Source organism: Spermophilus citellus (assembly GCF_964194105.1).
Source record: "Spermophilus citellus genome assembly, chromosome: 11".
In the NCBI taxonomy this organism is placed as follows: domain Eukaryota; kingdom Metazoa; phylum Chordata; class Mammalia; order Rodentia; family Sciuridae; genus Spermophilus; species Spermophilus citellus.
This window is the reverse complement of record NC_138192.1, coordinates 81,088,515-81,105,847: the sequence shown is the minus strand read 5'-3', so window position 1 is coordinate 81,105,847 and position 17,333 is coordinate 81,088,515. Positions and strand designations below refer to the sequence as shown.

Below are 17,333 nucleotides of genomic sequence, written 5' to 3'. Positions count from 1 at the left end.
AAATTATAAAAATGTAATAAACATATTTTCTTTATATGACTTATTTATGTTAAACAGATTTATCCAGATATAATTCCCACTTCAAGTGCTCTATCAGTATGTTCACAAAGTTGTGCAAGCATCAGGATCCATTTTAGAGTATTTCATCCCTCAATGACAGAAGTCATATTTTAAACCACATAACATCTTTGAACATGAATTACATGTAACTAAAACACTGATAGTGTCTGAGGTTCAAAAGAATGATTATTAACCTTATTTTAGAGAAAAGACATGCTGGGCATTTGCAGATTAAATTTTTTCAAGGCTTTAACATATAGACTATAATGCACAATTATTAATATAATAAACACTTATATTGACTTCATATAAAATTAAGATGTCCTTTGACATTTTTCTCTCCCACATCTTATGAATCAATCCACTCCTCCCCCACCCCCTTTTTTAAAATGAGAGGTAAGGGGCTGAGGATGTTGTTCAGCGGTGGAGGGCTTGCCTGGCATTCATGAAGTCCTGGGTTCAATCTCTAGCATGGAAAAAAGAATAGTGTGGGAGAGATGATATTGTGACCAATTTTTGAAACTCAAAGATAAAATGGTAAATTTTTGTTTTTGTTTCCCAAATCTCTCAAACTATGATGTAAATGCAATGAGGTTTACTTGGTTGGGATATGAATCTTCAGATATTATATTTAACCAAAAACGTTTTACTGTACCTGCAAATTTTCTATAGACTTAACTACTGGTAATTATTGGTAATAAATTCATAAATTTCAGATTGTTATATGTGAAAATAGGTCAGAATGTCCATTTGTCCCATCTGTATACTATCTGCTAGTGATTAATATATGCAAGCACTTAGCCTGGCTGTGATAGGCACTCAAGAAATGGTAGTCTCCTTGGGTTTGCATGCCTTTGAACTTGAGAATAATATTTAAACCCTGAATTTTCCCTGCTGAGGGCCATTGCCAAGTAGGAATGACGCATCGAAATTTCCTTGCCAGCGTACCCCATGTTAAATTGACTTGCCTTGGAAATTCGCTGTGACATTGCATGTGTGTTTGAGAAAGGTGACCCTGCTCAAGGACCAGGGTGGATCCAGGTTTAGGGTGTATCCTGCAGGTTTTAGGAAGTATCCCAGTTTAGGATAATTTGGGTTTAAGGCGTCCCGGTTTAAGACTTGGGTTTAGGGAAGTTCCAGGTTTAAGGTGTACCCTGCGGGGGAATAGGGCGTATCCTGCTGCCTCAGGCACGCCCCATCCTTGAGTTCCGGTTGAGTTCTCCTGAGATTCAAAAAGTATTGGAGAAGAAAGCCTCCTGGAGTAGGTGAATTGGGCGGTGGCAGAACTTGGATTTCCCCAGAACGTGTGTAGAGGCCGGTGTGAGTTCGGGAATAAAGAATTGCTGTTTGAATCTACAAGGTGTGTGGTGGCTCGTGATTCTGTGCCCAGCCAAGACATTGGCATTTCCCCACAAACCTGGTTCTTTTGGTTGATGACATAGCTTTTAAATGTGTTGATAACACGACAGAACTCATAGGTACCACATAGTTTCATTCAACCATCTGTAATTGTGGCTATTTAAATTAAAATTACTTGAACTTAATTATCAATTAAATCATTACAATTAAAATCATTCAGTTCCTCAGTCTAAAATATTAACCATATTAAAGTCCACACAGAATATCTCCATCACAGCAGAAAGGTCAATTGGACAGCAGTGCTCTAGAGAACAAGAATATTGAATAAAAATCCTATTTCCCTAATTCATAAAAATATTCACTATCAATCACATTTCCAAATACCTTGATAGTTAAACAATTTTAGAAAATTATTTCAATATTTCTATTTCCTAGTTACAGTGTTCTACTCAAGTAGTAATATAAACTTAAGTTTCCCTACTTATGTTTTTTTAAACACACTTTGTCTCTTTCACCTCTCTGCCTTTAACTGCCCTTTCCTTTTGACTCTCTCAGTCCTTCCCTCTATATCTTCTTTCTTTACTTTTTCAGGACTTTTTTTTTCTGTTTATATTCCTACTTGGTTCCCCATTTTTGGCAGTTACCACATTGCAAGCTTGCTGTCAATTGCTGTATTATTGTATTGTCTGTTTGTAATGGTGTAAATGTACTGTATTTTACATCTTGCTCCATCTAGATTGTAGCTCATGGAAAACTGGGGCTGAGGTGTTCAGTATTTATATTTCCAAGTTGCCTGGCACTGTGACTTGCCTATAATAACACTCATTTTCTTTTGTTGACTTTGATTTGATTGCCGTCGCCAAATGCTCTCGGACCATTAATAAAGCACGAAGTTTCTATGTCAAGCAAGACCTTGTACACATTGTGCATATACAAAAAATAAATTCTCTGGTTGGGTAAAGGTTGAACACACAAAAAAAGACAAGCTTTGGGGTCCTTATGCTTGAAAGGCATTCACGTTGTCACAATAAGACTCAAGGGGGGGCTGGGGATGTGGCTCAAGGTAGCGCGCTCGCCTGGCATGCGTGCGCCGGGGTTCGATTCTCAGCACCACATACAAACAAAGATGTTGTGTCCGCCGATAAATAATAAATATTAAAATTCTCTCCCTCTCTCACTCTCTCTTAAAAAAAAAAAAAAAAAAAAAAAAAGACTCAAGGGGGCTGCGCCTGGCGGGTGCAAGGCTTTAAGCTCTGTGAGAGTTGGGATCCCCCGGGATCAGACGGGGGCCAATCAGCTGCGAGGATGGAGCCTGCCATTAGTCCTTGAGTCCACGACCCTCTGAGCGCATGTCTGACTTGGGCTGCGGAGAAGGGACTCAAAGCATGGCCTGCCCAGCCCCCAGTATCCAAAGTGGGGGGTGGGCCCCCGCAGGGCAGCGGCCCAAAGGAGGCGGAGAGCAAAGGCCCTGGCTCCATGGTGGGTGCGGGCCGGCTGGGCAGACATGTGGTTGGCAGAGGGCAGCCTGAGGTGGAAGTGGTGACATGGGGAGTTGAGGCTGGGAGTTTGGAAAGCCCGACTGGCGTTGCAGCTCAGGGGTTCATTCACAGCCACAGAGAAGGGGTAAAGGACAGCTTTGGGGATTCATGGATGTGAGTTGATTTACTCAGGGTTCCATTGTTATTACTGCCTTCCACTTCAGTCCACTACAACATGGATCCCACATCCTCCCAAAAATATTCTAGTGAGCTTCCCCTCCTGCTTTCATCACTTCAACTATGTGTGGGCTTTGTAAGTTTTAAAAGTTTTATTGGTACCTTGATGGTTCTGACCCCCTCTGCATTCCTCTTTTTACACAAGGTGAGACTTCACAATGGTCTGTACGCTTATTAAGAACGGCTTCACTTACTTCTCTTTGTTTTCTCACTTGGGAAAAAATTTAAAAATCTGCAATTGTATTCAAAGAAGGATCTCCTGATCACTTTAAAAACAGATTTTTAACTGCTTACAAATTTGTGACCCTAAATATGCCCCTTAATCTTTGTGTGCCTCATCTTCCTCACATGGGAAAGTAGAGATATGAATAGCAACTATCTCATAGGTCTTTTGTGAAGATTAAATGACTTGAAAATATGTAAAAGGCTTAGAATATACCTGAAATAGAGTAAGCACATACCATGTTTGCTACTTTTATCATCTAGTTAGTATTGGAATACTTTATTGTTGAATGAATGATCAGGCTCATATTAGAGGTCACATCTTTGCCTATTTTAGTGAGATATTTCTTCTTTAATGCTAAATACTGGTAGAGTGTCACATAACTATAGGACAAAATGGTTTCCTTTGATATTCTGACCCATCTTACTGTTGATGAATGTATTGATTTTATTGCACTTGGAAAAGGGTCATAGGCATTTGCACCAGCATTAATCTGTGATTAAAGGTGGCAGCCATAAAAATTTTAATTGTGACTCATACTGGTAGTTTGAATAGTGATAATAGAAGGTTTTTTATAAGTGACTTTCATGTGAAATTTATAGCTTATGAGTAAAGTTTTCAGAATTATTAGTAACATTTTAGTTGTTATAAACAATCAATCTGATCTTTCTACCTTTATAAAAGGTGATATCTAGGTAATATTTTATTTTTATGTGATATAGATTTTATGGTTATAGTGATTGTATTTTACTAAAAGGTCATACATTTGCTTTTCTGGTTGAAAATTCCCTTTTATGGCTTCTGTTCAAAGGCTCACTGAATCCTGAAACTATTAAGATAATTAATAAAACTGTTACATGTAGAAATTTAATGCAATATACTGAGTGATGTTTGGAATCTTAAAGTTAGCTTCTTTCTTAGATAAAATAAGTTTTCTTACCCTGCTTTCTATCAGACCTAAAACATTGATTTCTAGTTTTTGGATGCTGCCACCTAAAAATCAACTGTCTTTCCTTTAGGTGCATTATTGACACTTTTATCAGCTTGCACATAGATTGAAATAAATTAGATATTCATTTTGTAGTTTATTGTACACTAGCCTTTCTCTGAATAATAGTTAGCTTTAAGCAATACTGTATTCTTCAATATTGGCAGATTAATGCAAACATTATTTCTTAATAGGGAGGTATGGATAAATACATGCTTAGGATTGTACTCTCAAAGAATTAGGTACTTTCATGATTTTGATAATAGTAATTTGTTATGTTCAAATCCATCCCAGTCCCTGCCTCTAGTGTATTTATTCTTCACTGAGCATGAAAACAAAACCCATATAGAGCATTCACTACCATTTCAAAGTATAATTTTGATAGGTTGAAAATATTTTCTTTTTTATGTCATTTTAGATGGAGGAGACAGTTATCTAACAGAATTTTTGGTAGTCTTCATCACAATGTCTTTGTACAAAATCTCTTGTATATATCTATTACTATACAAAGATCTTATCTACTTTAAAAACATTTATTTTCTACATTAATATTAAATTGTATTAGTGCTGACTGAAGTCAATAATGTTATTTCTGATTGCTTTCTAGTAGTGCTTGATCTAGTCTGATGGACTGATTTACAATTAAGAGTGTAAAGTAAATGGGAATCTATTTTACATATAGCTTTCTGTGGCCTCATTCTTTTCTGTAAGATTTTTAATTTTATAGTTCTATTATTATAGACATATAGTAATGCATAATAAATTTCATACTTAAGCACTTCTCCAATTTATTCTATCCTTATTTCTTAACTAAGGAAATGCAAAATTAGACCTATATGCTTCAAATAATTTTTCATGTTTTTAGAGGTGAAAAGGAAAGAAATACAGAGGACTTGTATAAACTGGTATAATTGTTTGAATACTGAAGTAAAGTTAGGTTTATTCTAATAGCAATTTGTGAAGTAGCTATGACTGGAAATTTAAAATAAATGAGATGATTAAGTTTTTAGTAAGTTATTTGCTATATCCTCTTTTGAGCACTCATACATTAAAACAAACATGCTATAAATAACATTTTATGTTTAATATCATTAGCATTCACTGCAGCCAAAGTGATGAAATAACTTTGGGTTTCCAGCTTTGCAAATCTGATATTTTCTTTGGTCTGTGGTTTAAGGTTTCCTTGCCAAACAAAATGGGAGATGCTGAAGCAGGCAAGAAGATCTTTACTCAGAAATGCGCTCAGTGCCACACAGTGGAAAAAGGTGGAAAACACAAGACAGGTCCAAATCTCTGGGGTCTCTTTGGCCAAAAAACAGGACAAGCACCAGGATTTTTGTATACTGATGCAAACAAAAACAAAGGTAACAATCATCAGTGGTGGAAGAACTGAGATATTTTGTCACAGAAAGAAAAGCAAATGATTTGGCCCATAATTAAGGACCTTATTTGCATTATTGAAAATGGACCCTTGTGCTTATAATACTGATACATTGATTTATATCATAAGATCTGAATTTGGATAACTGATTATCCTTATGATAAGAAGAACTAGCAGTTTTGTATGGCATAGGTTTTTGCCTGTACAAAGTATTTTATTTTGTGCAATATGTTTATCTTGAAAAAAGTGTAAGCTAGATTTAAAAGAACTCAAATCATATTTTAGTGGTAGAATGGTAGTAGTGATTCTATCTATAATAATGATTCTTAGCAAAGTGGGGGGGGATATTATGCAGTTGGAAAAGTATATTCAACAATTTCTTTGTTGGTAGAAAGAGGGTAGAAAGTAAATGAGAAAGCATTTGAGAACTGAGATTAGAAATTGTTAGAAAGATTATAGTATCTTTTAAAAGCAATTTGTTACTCCTGGATATACATGCGAGACAGATATCTCTCTCTCTCTCTCTCTCCATAATATATATATATATATATATATATATATATATATATATATATATATATATATATATATCTCACACAGGCACTCATACATTAAAACAAACATGCTATATTATTTGTGCTAAAAGTAACACATAATCTTCGTTGATCCAAGAATATTTTAGTACTTTTAAAATATCAACATAGTTATTATTAACACAATATTATTATATTCAGATGTGCAAAAATTCTGGTTAACTAATATTGTATAATAAATAATTTGGTTTTGGTCCTGAGTTCCTTTCCAAGAATATGTAAAACCTTGGAATTTCCTAAGTGTTAGGAATGTCTTTGTTATCATTGTTGGCCCCTGAGACCAAGACCCAAGATATGCTGAGATAATATGATGAGTTCATAAATCATTTCAGAATGGAGGTGACTATGCTAGAAAGATCAACTATGTGATTGGAGAATTGGGGCATTGAGCTAGGTTATATTAGTCTAATCTCTGGGGAAAGACTGAGGATTGGAGATTGAGTTTAGTCATGTGGCTGATAAGTGATCAATCATGCCAATGTAATGAAATCTCATTAAAAACTTTGGGCACTTATAACTGGAAGCTCCTATTGAGTTTCTTAATTGGTGAACACATCTGGGAGGGTGATAAGTCCTGATTCCACAGGAATATGACCCAGAAACTACATTTGGACCTTCCCAATCTTTGCCCTATGAGTTTCTTAATCTAGCTGGTCCTAATTTGTATCATTCATAATAAAACTATAAATGTAAGAACAGTGCTTTCCTGAGTTCTGTGAGTTGGTCTAGAAAATTACTGAACTTTGGGAGGTGGTGGGAATTCCTGGATTGGTAGTCAATTGGTGAGAAGTGTGGGTGGCCCATTATTTACAACTAGTGCCTATGGTGAGGGTATTCTTATTGGGTACTGTAGAGTCTGTGCTGATTCTGATCAATTAGCATCAGAATTGCATTGTAGTTATTGAAATAGGATTTTCAGTTGATAGATTACTGGATAAATCATTTTTAAATTTACATTTATTACTTGCCATTATAATGGCTCTTAAATATTTAAAGTAATATTTTGCTGTAGTATCATTTTAATATTATTATTCTGTTACAATAGCAAACTTTTGGATTCCTAATTTGTAAACTAGTTATAAACTAATATTTATGCCTGTAGCTACCAAAATTTTAAGGCATTTATTACTTATTAGTATTGATTTGAAATTGTATCAAAATTTACTTCAAATGCATCTTTTATTATAGATTGTTGTCAAAGGTTGAAAGCTATAGAAAAGGCTTGGTTTTAACATTATCTAAGAATTAGAAATAAAATATCTCTAACTTTATTCAAGTAATTATTTTTATTTTTACTTATTTTTATTTTTACTTATTTGAGAATATATTATTATTTATTAGTTCCATTGATAAAATAAGGATAATATAAGCAGCTTGCTATGTTAATTGAATTAGGATTTTAAATTAGATTATTTAAAATAAAATGAGGACTAAGAAGAATCAGGAAGTCAATAGTCATGTTAGATTATTTAAAATAAAATGAGGACTAAGAAGAATCAGGAAGTCAATAGTCATGTTAATATAAATTATGGCTACTATCAACCTTATTTTATTTTCTGTGTATAATCTTTTTAAAATTTTGTTCTAATTAGTTATACATTACAGCAGAATGAATTTTGATTCATTGTACACAGATGGAGCACAACTTTTTATTTCTCTTGTTTTATATGATGTAGAGTCACACCATTCATGGAATCATCTGTATATAATTTTTTTGTAAATAATTTCACTTTTTTTTAGGAAGATGTGGAAATTCTTATATTTTAAAGAAGACCCTTTGTCTCATGATTTGTGTGGAGTACAGTTTTACAAAATTCATGATAATAACAATAATCTTATATTGTGTGTTTTAAAGTTTTTGGTAAAATATGCATAATATAAAATTTATCATTTTAGGGCTGGGGTTGTGGCTCAAGTGGTAGCGCGCTCGCCTGGCATGCGTGCGGCCCGGGTTCGATCCTCAGCACCACATACCAACAAAGATGTTGTGTCCGCCGAGAACTAAAAAATAAATATTAAAAATTCTCTCTCTCTCTCTCTCTTTCCTCTCTCACTCTCTCTTTAAAAAAATATTATTAAAAAAATTTATCATTTTAATCATCTTTAAGTGTATGACTTTGTGTTTTAAGTATATTCATATTGTTTTGTTGTCATTACCACCATTTATCTCCAGAACTTTTTCATTTTCTCAAACTGAAATTCTTTTCCCATTAAGTAATCTCTGGCAATTACCATTCTACTTTCTGTCTTTGCCAATTTGACTATTTAATGAAATAATATCAGAAAAATTTCCAAACATGAATAATGAATTGGAAAATCAAATATAAGAGGCTATTAGGACACCAAATATATAAAATCTCAATAGATTCACACCAAGGCACATTATAATGAAAATGCCTAGCATACAGAATAAGGAGAAAATTTTAAAAGCCACAAGAGAAAAGAATCAGATTATATTTAGGGAGAAACCATTTAGGATATCTTCATATTTTTCAACCCAGACCCTGAAAGCTAGAAGATCCTGGAACAGCATGTACCAGCCTCTGAAAAAAAATGGATGCCAACCAAGAATCTTATATTCAGCAAAATTATGCTTTAGATTTGATGATGAAATAAAAACCTTCCATGATAAACAAAAGTTAAAAGAATTTACAACTAGAAAGCCTGCACTACAGAACATCCTCAGCAAAATATTCCATGAGGAGGAAACAAAAAACAACAAACAATGAAAATCAGCAAAAGGAGGTATTACACTAAAGGAAATACTACTAATCAAAGGAGAAACCAAGTCAAGTTAAATACCAAAAATAAACAAATAATACTGGGAATACAAATCATGTCTCAACAATAACCCTGAATGTCATTGGCCTAAACCCACCAATCAAAAGACATAGATTGGCAGATTGGATTTTAAAGAAGAAACAACAGTATGCTGCCTTCAAGAGACTCATCTCATAGGAAAAGACATCCATAGACTGAAGGTTAAAGGTTGGGAAAAAATATACCTCTCATATGGACTGTGGAGACAAGCAAGGGTCTCCATCTTCATATCAAATAAAGTAGACCTCAAGCCAAAGTTAATCAAAAGGGACAAAGAAAGACAATTCATACTGCTTAAGGGAACCATACATCAGTAAGACATAACAATTATAAGTATAGATGCCCCAAACAATGGAGCATTTACGTTCATAAAACAAACTCTTATCAAGTTCAAAAGTCAAATAGACCACAACACAATAATTTTGTGTGACTTTAATGCACCTCTTTCACCACTGGATAGATCTTCCAAACAAGCTAAACAAAGAAACTATAGAACTCAATAATCAGTAACTTAGACTTAACTGATATATATATAGAGTATTTCATCCATCAGTGAGTGAATACAGTTTCTTCTCAGCAACACATGGATCTTTTCCTAAAATAGACAATATATTATGCCACAAAGCAATTCTTAGCAAATAAAAGAAAATAGAGATATTACCCTGCATTTTATCAGATCATAATGGAACAAAACCGGAAATCAATGATAAAATAAAAAATAGAAGCTACTCCAATACCTGGAGACTAAATAATATGCTATTGGATGAACAATGGGTTGCAAAAGATATCCAAGAAGAGCTTAAAAAATTCTTAGAGGTAAACGAGAACCCTGATAAAACATATTGAAATCTCTGTGATACTATGAAGGCAGTACTAAGAGGAAAGTTCATTGCATGGAGTTCACTCCTTAAAAGAAGAAAAAGTCAACAAATAAATGACCTAATACTATATCTCAAAGCCCTAGAAAAATAAGAACAAATCAACACCAAAAGCAGTAGAAGACAGGAAGTAATTAAAATCAGAGCTGAAATCAATGAAATTGAAAAAAAACCAATTGAAAAAATTGACAAAACAAAAAGTTGGTCCTTTGAAAAAATTAATAAAATTGATAACCCTTAGCCATGCTAATGAAGAGAAGGAAAGAGACAACTCAAATTACTAATGTCTGTGATTAAAAAAGGAAATATTATGATGATACAGAAGATAATTAGAAATTATTTTGAAAATTTGTACTCCAATAAAATAGAATATATTGAAAGAATAGGCAAATTTCTAGAGTCATATGATTTGCCCAAATGAAATCAGGAATACACAAGTTAAACAGATCAATTTTAAGCAATGAAATAGAAGATGACATTAGAAGCTTACCAACCAAGAAAAAGCCCAGGACCAGATGGATACACAGCTGAGTTCTACAAGACCTTCAAACAAGAACTAATACCAATACTCCTCAAATTATTTCATGAAATAGAAAAAGTAGGAACACTTTCAAATTCATTCTGTGAGCCAATATCACCCTGATTTCAAAACCAGACAAAGACACATCATAGAAAGAAAACTTCAGACCTATATCTCTAATGAACATAGATGCAAAAATTCTCAATAAAATCTGGCAAATTTAATACAAAACATATCAAAAAGATAGTGTACCATGATCAAGTGGGGTTCATCCCAGGGATGCAAGGTTGTTTCAACATATGGAAATCAATAAATGTAATTCATCACATCAATAGACTTAAAGATAAGAATCATATGATCATCTCAATAGATGCAGAAAAAAACATTCTACAAAACACAGCACCTCTTCATATTCAAAACACTAAAAAAACTAAGGATAATAGGAACATATCTCAACATGGAAAAAGCTATCTATGCTAAGCCCCAGGTCAACATCATTCTAAATGGAGAAAAATTGAAAGCATTCCCTCTAAAAACTGGAACAAGACAGGTTTGCCCTCTTTAAACACTGGTTTTTTTTTTTTTTTGCTTCTCTCTTTTTTTTTAAATTTTATTTTTTTTATTGGTTGTCCACAACATTACAAAGCTCTTGACATATCATATTTCATACATTAGATTGAAGTGGGTTATGAACCCCCAATTTTACCCCAAATGCAGATTGCAGAATCATGTCGGTTACACATCCACAATTTTACATAATGCCCTATTAGTAATTGTTGTATTCTGCTACCTTTCCTATCCCCTACTATCCCCCCTCCCCTCCCCTCCCATCTTCTCTCTCTACCCCATCTACTGTAATTCATTTCTCTCCTTGTTTATTTTCCCATTCCCCTCACAACCTCTTATATGTAATTTTGTATAGCAATGAGGGTCTCCCTTCATTTCCATGCAATTTCCCTTTTCTCTCCCTTTCCCTCCCATCTCATGTCTCTGTTTAATGTTAATCTTTTCTTCCTGCTCTTCCTCCCTGCTCTGTTCATAGTTGCTCTCATTATAACAAAGAAGACATTTGGTATTTGTTTTTTAGGGATTGGCTAGCTTCACTAAGCATAATCTGCTCTAGTGCCATCCATTTCCCTGAAAATTCTATGATTTTGTCATTTTTTATTGCTGCATAGTACTCCATTGTGTATAGATGCCACATTTTTTTTATCCATTCATCTATTGAAGGGCATCTGGGTTGGTTCCACAGTCTAGCTATTGTGAATTGTGCTTCTATGAACATCGATGTGGTAGTATCCCTGTAGCATGCTCTTTTAAGGTCTTCAGGGAATAGTCCGAGAAGGGCAATAGCAGGGTCAAATGGTGGTTCCATTCCCAGCTTTCCCAGGAATCTCCAAACTGCTTTCCAAATTGGCCGCACCAATTTGCAGTCCCACCAGCAATGTACAAGAGTACCCTTTTCTCCACATCCTCGCCAGCACTTGTTGTTGTTTGACTTCATAATGGCTGCCAATCTTACTGGAGTGAGATGGTATCTTAGGGTGGTTTTGATTTGCATTTCTCTGACTGCTAGAGATGGTGAGCATTTTTTCATGTACTTGTTGATTGATTGTATATCCTCCTCTGAGAAGTGTCTGTTCAGGTCCTTGGCCCATTTGTTGTTTGGGTTATTTGTTATCTTATTGTCTAATTTTTTGAGTTCTTTGTATACTCTGGATATTAGGGCTCTATCTGAAGTGTGAGGAGTAAAAATTTGTTCCCAGGATGTAGGCTCCCTATTTACCTCTCTTATTGTTTCTCTTGCTGAGAAAAAACTTTTTAGTTTAAGTAAGTCCCATTTGTTGATTCTTGTTATTAACTCTTGTGCTATGGGTGTCCTATTAAGGAATTTGGAGCCCGACCCCACAATATGTAGATCGGAGCCAACTTTTTCTTCTATCAGACGCAGAGTCTCTGATTTGATATCAAGCTCCTTGATCCATTTTGAGTTAACTTTTGTGCATGGTGAGAGAAAGGGATTCAGTTTTATTTTGTTGCATATGGATTTCCAGTTTTCCCAACACCATTTGTTGAAGATGCTATCCTTCCTCCATTGCATGCTTTTAGCCCCTTTATCAAATATAAGATAGTTGTAACTTTGTGGATTAGTCTCTGTGTCCTCTATTCTATACCATTGGTCCACCTGCCTGTTTTGGTACCAGTACCATGCTGTTTTTGTCACTATTGCTCTGTAATATAGTTTGAAATCTGGTATTGCTATACCGCCTGATTCACACTTCCTGCTTAGAATTGCTTTTGCTATTCTGGGTCTTTTATTTTTCCATATGAATTTCATGATTGCTTTATCTATTTCTACAAGAAATGCCATTGGGATTTTGATTGGCATTGCATTAAACCTATAGAGAACTTTTAGTAATATCGCCATTTTGATAATGTTAGTTCTGCCTATCCATGAACAGGATATATTTTTCCATCTTCTAAGATCTTCTTCTACTTCTCTCTTTAGGGTTCTGTAGTTTTCATTGTATAAGTCTTTCACCTCTTTTGTTAGGTTGATTCCCAAGTATTTTATTTTTTTTTGAGGATATTGTGAATGGAGTGTTTTTCCTCATTTCCGTTTCAGAAGTTTTGTTGCTGATATACAGAAATGCCTTTGATTTATGTGTGTTGATTTTATATCCTGCCACTTTTCTGAATTCATTTATTATTTCTAGTAGTTTCTTTGTAGACCCTTTTGGGTCTTCTAGGTATAGAATCATGTCATCTGCAAATAGTGATAATTTAAGTTCTTCTTTTCCTATTTTTATGCCTTTAATTTCTTTCATCTGTTATTTAACATAGTTCTTGAAAGTCTAGCCAGAGCAATCAGATGAAAGAAATGAAAGGGACATGGATAGGAAAAGGACTCAAATTATTATTTGCTGACAATATGATTCTATACCTAGAAGACCCAAAAAATTCCACAAGAAAACTTCTAGAACTATAAAATGAATTTGGCAAAGTAGCAGGATATAAAATCAGCATCCATAAATCAAAGGCATTTTTGTACATCAGTGACAAATCCTCTGTAAGAGAAACTAGGAAAACTTCCCCATTTATAATCGCCTCAAAAAATATATAAATAAAACAAAAAACCTTGGGAATCAACTTAAAAAAAGAGGTGAAAGACCTCTGCAATGAAAATTACAGAATGCTAGAACACTAAAGAAAGAAATTAAAGAAGACCTTAGAAGATGGAAAGATTATCTTGTTTTTGGTAGGCAGAATTAATATTGTTAAAATGACCATACTACCAAAAGCAGATTTAATGCAATTCCAATCAAAGTCTCAATGACATTCCTCATAGAAATAGAAAAAGCAGTTATGAAATTTATCCAGAAAAATAAGAGACCCAGAATAGCTAAAGAAATTCTTAGCAAGCAGAGTAAAGCAGGTGGTATCACTATACCAGACCTTAAACTATAATAGAGAACAATAGTAACAAAAACAGCATGGTATTGGCACTAAAATAGACTTGTAGACCACTGGTACAGAATAGAGGACACAGAAACAAAGCCACATAAATTCAGTTACCTCATATTAGCCAAAGGCACCAAAAACATATATTGGAGAAACAAATATAGCCTCTTCAACAAATGGTGCTAAGAAAACTGGAAATCTATATGCAACAAAATGGAATTAAGCACCTATTTCTAACCATGCACAAAACTCAACTCAGAGTGGATCAAGGACCTAGGAATTAAACCAGAGACCCTACACCTAATAGAAGAAAAAGTAGGCCCAAATCTTTATCATGTCAGATTAGGCCCCAACTTCCTTAATACGATTCCTGTAGCGCAAGAAATAAAATCAAGAATCAATAAGTGGGGTGGATCCAAACTAAAAAGCTAAAGAAACAATTAGTGAGGTGAATAGAGAGCCTACACTTTGGGAGCAAATTTTTACCACAAGCACATCAGATAGAACACTCATCTCTAGGATATATAAAGAACTCAAAAATCTTAACACCAAAAAAAAAAAAAAAACCCAATCAATAAATGGACCAAGGACCTGAACCAACACTTCTCAGAAGATGATATACACTGAATGAAAATATATGAAAAAATGTTCAACATCTCTAGCAATTAGAGAAATGTAAATCAAAACTACTCTAAGATTTTATTCCACTCCAGTCAGAATGGCAGCTATTAAGAATACAAACAACAGTAAGTGTTGGCGAGGATGTGGGGAAAAAGTACACTCATACATTGCTGGTGGGACTACAAATTGGTGCAACCAATATGGAAAGAATTATGGAGAATCCTTGGAAAACTTGGAATGGAATCACCATTTGACCCAGCTATCCCACTCCTTGGTTTATACACAAAGGACTTAAAAACAGCATACTACAGGGACATAGCCACATCAATGTTTAGAGCAGCACAATTCACAATAGCTAAATGGTGGAACCAACCTAGATGCCCTTCAGTAAATGAATGGATAAAGAAACTGTGGTATATATATACAATGGAATATTACTCAGCATTAAAAGAGAATAAAATCATGGTATTTGCAGGTAAATGGATGGAGTTGGAGAATATGATGCTAAGTGAAGTAAGGCAATCTCCTCCCCAAAAAATGCCAAATGTTTTCTCAGATATGAGGATGCTGATACATAATGGGGATGGGTGGGGGAGCATGGGAGGAATGGAGGAACTTTAGGTAGGAGGGAGGATATAGGAGGGGACAGAGGGGTAGGAAAGATGGTGAAATGAGATGGACATCATTACCCCAAGTACATGTATGAAGACACGAGTGAGGTGACTCTACTTTGTGTACAATCAGAGACATGAAAAACTGTGTTCTATATGTGTACTATGAATTGAAATGCATTCTGCTGTCATATATAATGGATTAGAATAAATAAATTTAAAAAATAAATAAAATATGTAAATTTTAAACTATATGTTTTAATAATTGTATTTTATCCATTTTTTTAAAAAAATCATACTTGGGCTATCCCTTGTGTGAATCTTCGATCTTCTTTGTCTAAATGTCTTCTATATGTATCATTTTTCCTTTGATTTGAAAGCTAAGTGATCATTTTAAATGCTTAATTATTTCCATTTTCTTTTTGTCAATATTTTCAAGCCCATTTGTGCCATCAGCAGCACCTGTTCAGTTAGCTGTCACTTTTATATCTTTCTATTTTATCATTTTTTTGCTTGAGCATTTTGTAGTTCTGCATTGAGCCTTTAATTTATAAATTAAATTAAATTAATAAATAGTACACATTAAATTAAAATGGTTTCTTTGAAACTGTGGGAATGTAGTTATGGTTTTCATCTGCTTAATGTCTATAATTTCTGATGTGTATTTTTCTTTTAACTTTTTAAATATTCATATCTGCTTTGTATTTATATGTGGTATGTGTTTGTGCATACATGTTATGTATATGTACTTTCAACATTCTTACACTGTTTCTTTTTTGATTATTATTCACCTTTTGATTAGAACAGATCTTCTTGGACTAATTGTCTGCAGAAGTATAGTAAGGGTGAAGGTCTGAGTGTACCAGTTAGTTCTTCTTTCCCCACAGTTATATGTTAGAGATGTGTATATATATATTTGAGTATTTGTAGGTATATTTTGGTGATGGTGTTATTTGGTCCTTTTTTTCACCTAACAGAGGACTATGCAACTCCTGTAGTTTCTCTTTTATCCTATAAAATTGAAAACCTATCCTATAACATGTTGGGATCCTTCTTTCAAAGATGGCATGTCTCTGTTTTCTTTAATTCTGGCTCCCCTGTCCTCCATGATGTCAAACTGAATTTAAGGAAACTTTTATGTCCAACTGATACACCCTATTCTTTCTGAACCAAAATGGGGTTATAACTTTGCCCTTTAGGATGTGTCACCTACTTTGAAGAACTCTTCTCTTCTTCACCCTGGATCATTAGTGACATTGTCTTCTTTCTTTGGTCCATGTTTCATATCCTTGGTGTTCTTCTAATTATATCAAGTTTTGGGTTATAGATGTTTCCTGAAACGTTTTATCAAAAATAGAGTTAGCATTAGTGTTTCTCTTTATCTATGTTTTGATTGGTTTTAGAAGGGAAAAAGGCAACCTTCCTTGTCATCTTGATTCTGGATTTCTGAGTCAGATTTTTATGGGAATGTGGACAAAAGGAACTTGGTTTGATTGACTGATGAAAGAACATGAAAATATAAGTTAATAGTTATAAATTCTTCACTCCAAGCAGGCTTGTCATTTTAAGGGAAAATACTTTCTTCTCTTTGGATCATCATTTACTCATCTGCATAATAAAAGACTAGATTAAATGATCTTTAAGGTCTTCTCTAAAAGGACGTGGGATTATAGGAGGATGAGTTACTACTTAGGCACAATGTGTGTGGGGTGATAGCTCATTGATTTATTTTGGATAATCCTAAATAACTTGTGACTATGGATTTCTTTAGAGAAGGCAAAGAGTGGAGTCTAATTCTGTAATGTTTTTCTAAGTCAGAATCTGTACATTTTCTTAGTTAAAAGTCCTCTGTCCAGTCAGAATATAAACTTTTATTCACATGTGTATCACATTAGAAAACAAGCCCTGCAAATGTAACTATACAAACTTAAAAACTTATTTCCAATTTTATAGGTGTTGTCTGGGGAGAAGACACTTTGATGGAATATTTGGAAAACCCAAAGAAATATATCCCTGGAACTAAAATGGTCTTTGCTGGTCTTAAAAAGAAGAGTGAGAGAGAAGATCTTATTCAGTATTTGAAACAGGCAACATCTTCCTGA

The 17,333-nt window shown here is 34.1% G+C and overlaps 1 protein-coding gene across 1 annotated transcript in view; it reads left to right on the top strand.

Annotated features, from left to right (window-relative positions):
- LOC308630754 (cytochrome c, testis-specific) overlaps positions 1-17,333 on the top strand; it is a gene marked incomplete at its 3' end in the record, with an annotated part of 19,348 nt that extends 2,015 nt beyond the window's left edge. Inside the window, exons 2-3 of the mRNA XM_081261297.1 lie at positions 5,523-5,709; positions 17,185-17,333. Of these exons, the coding sequence (XP_081117423.1) occupies positions 5,541-5,709; positions 17,185-17,333 (318 nt within the window). The 5' untranslated portion in view covers positions 5,523-5,540. The remainder of the gene's footprint in view (positions 1-5,522; positions 5,710-17,184) is intronic.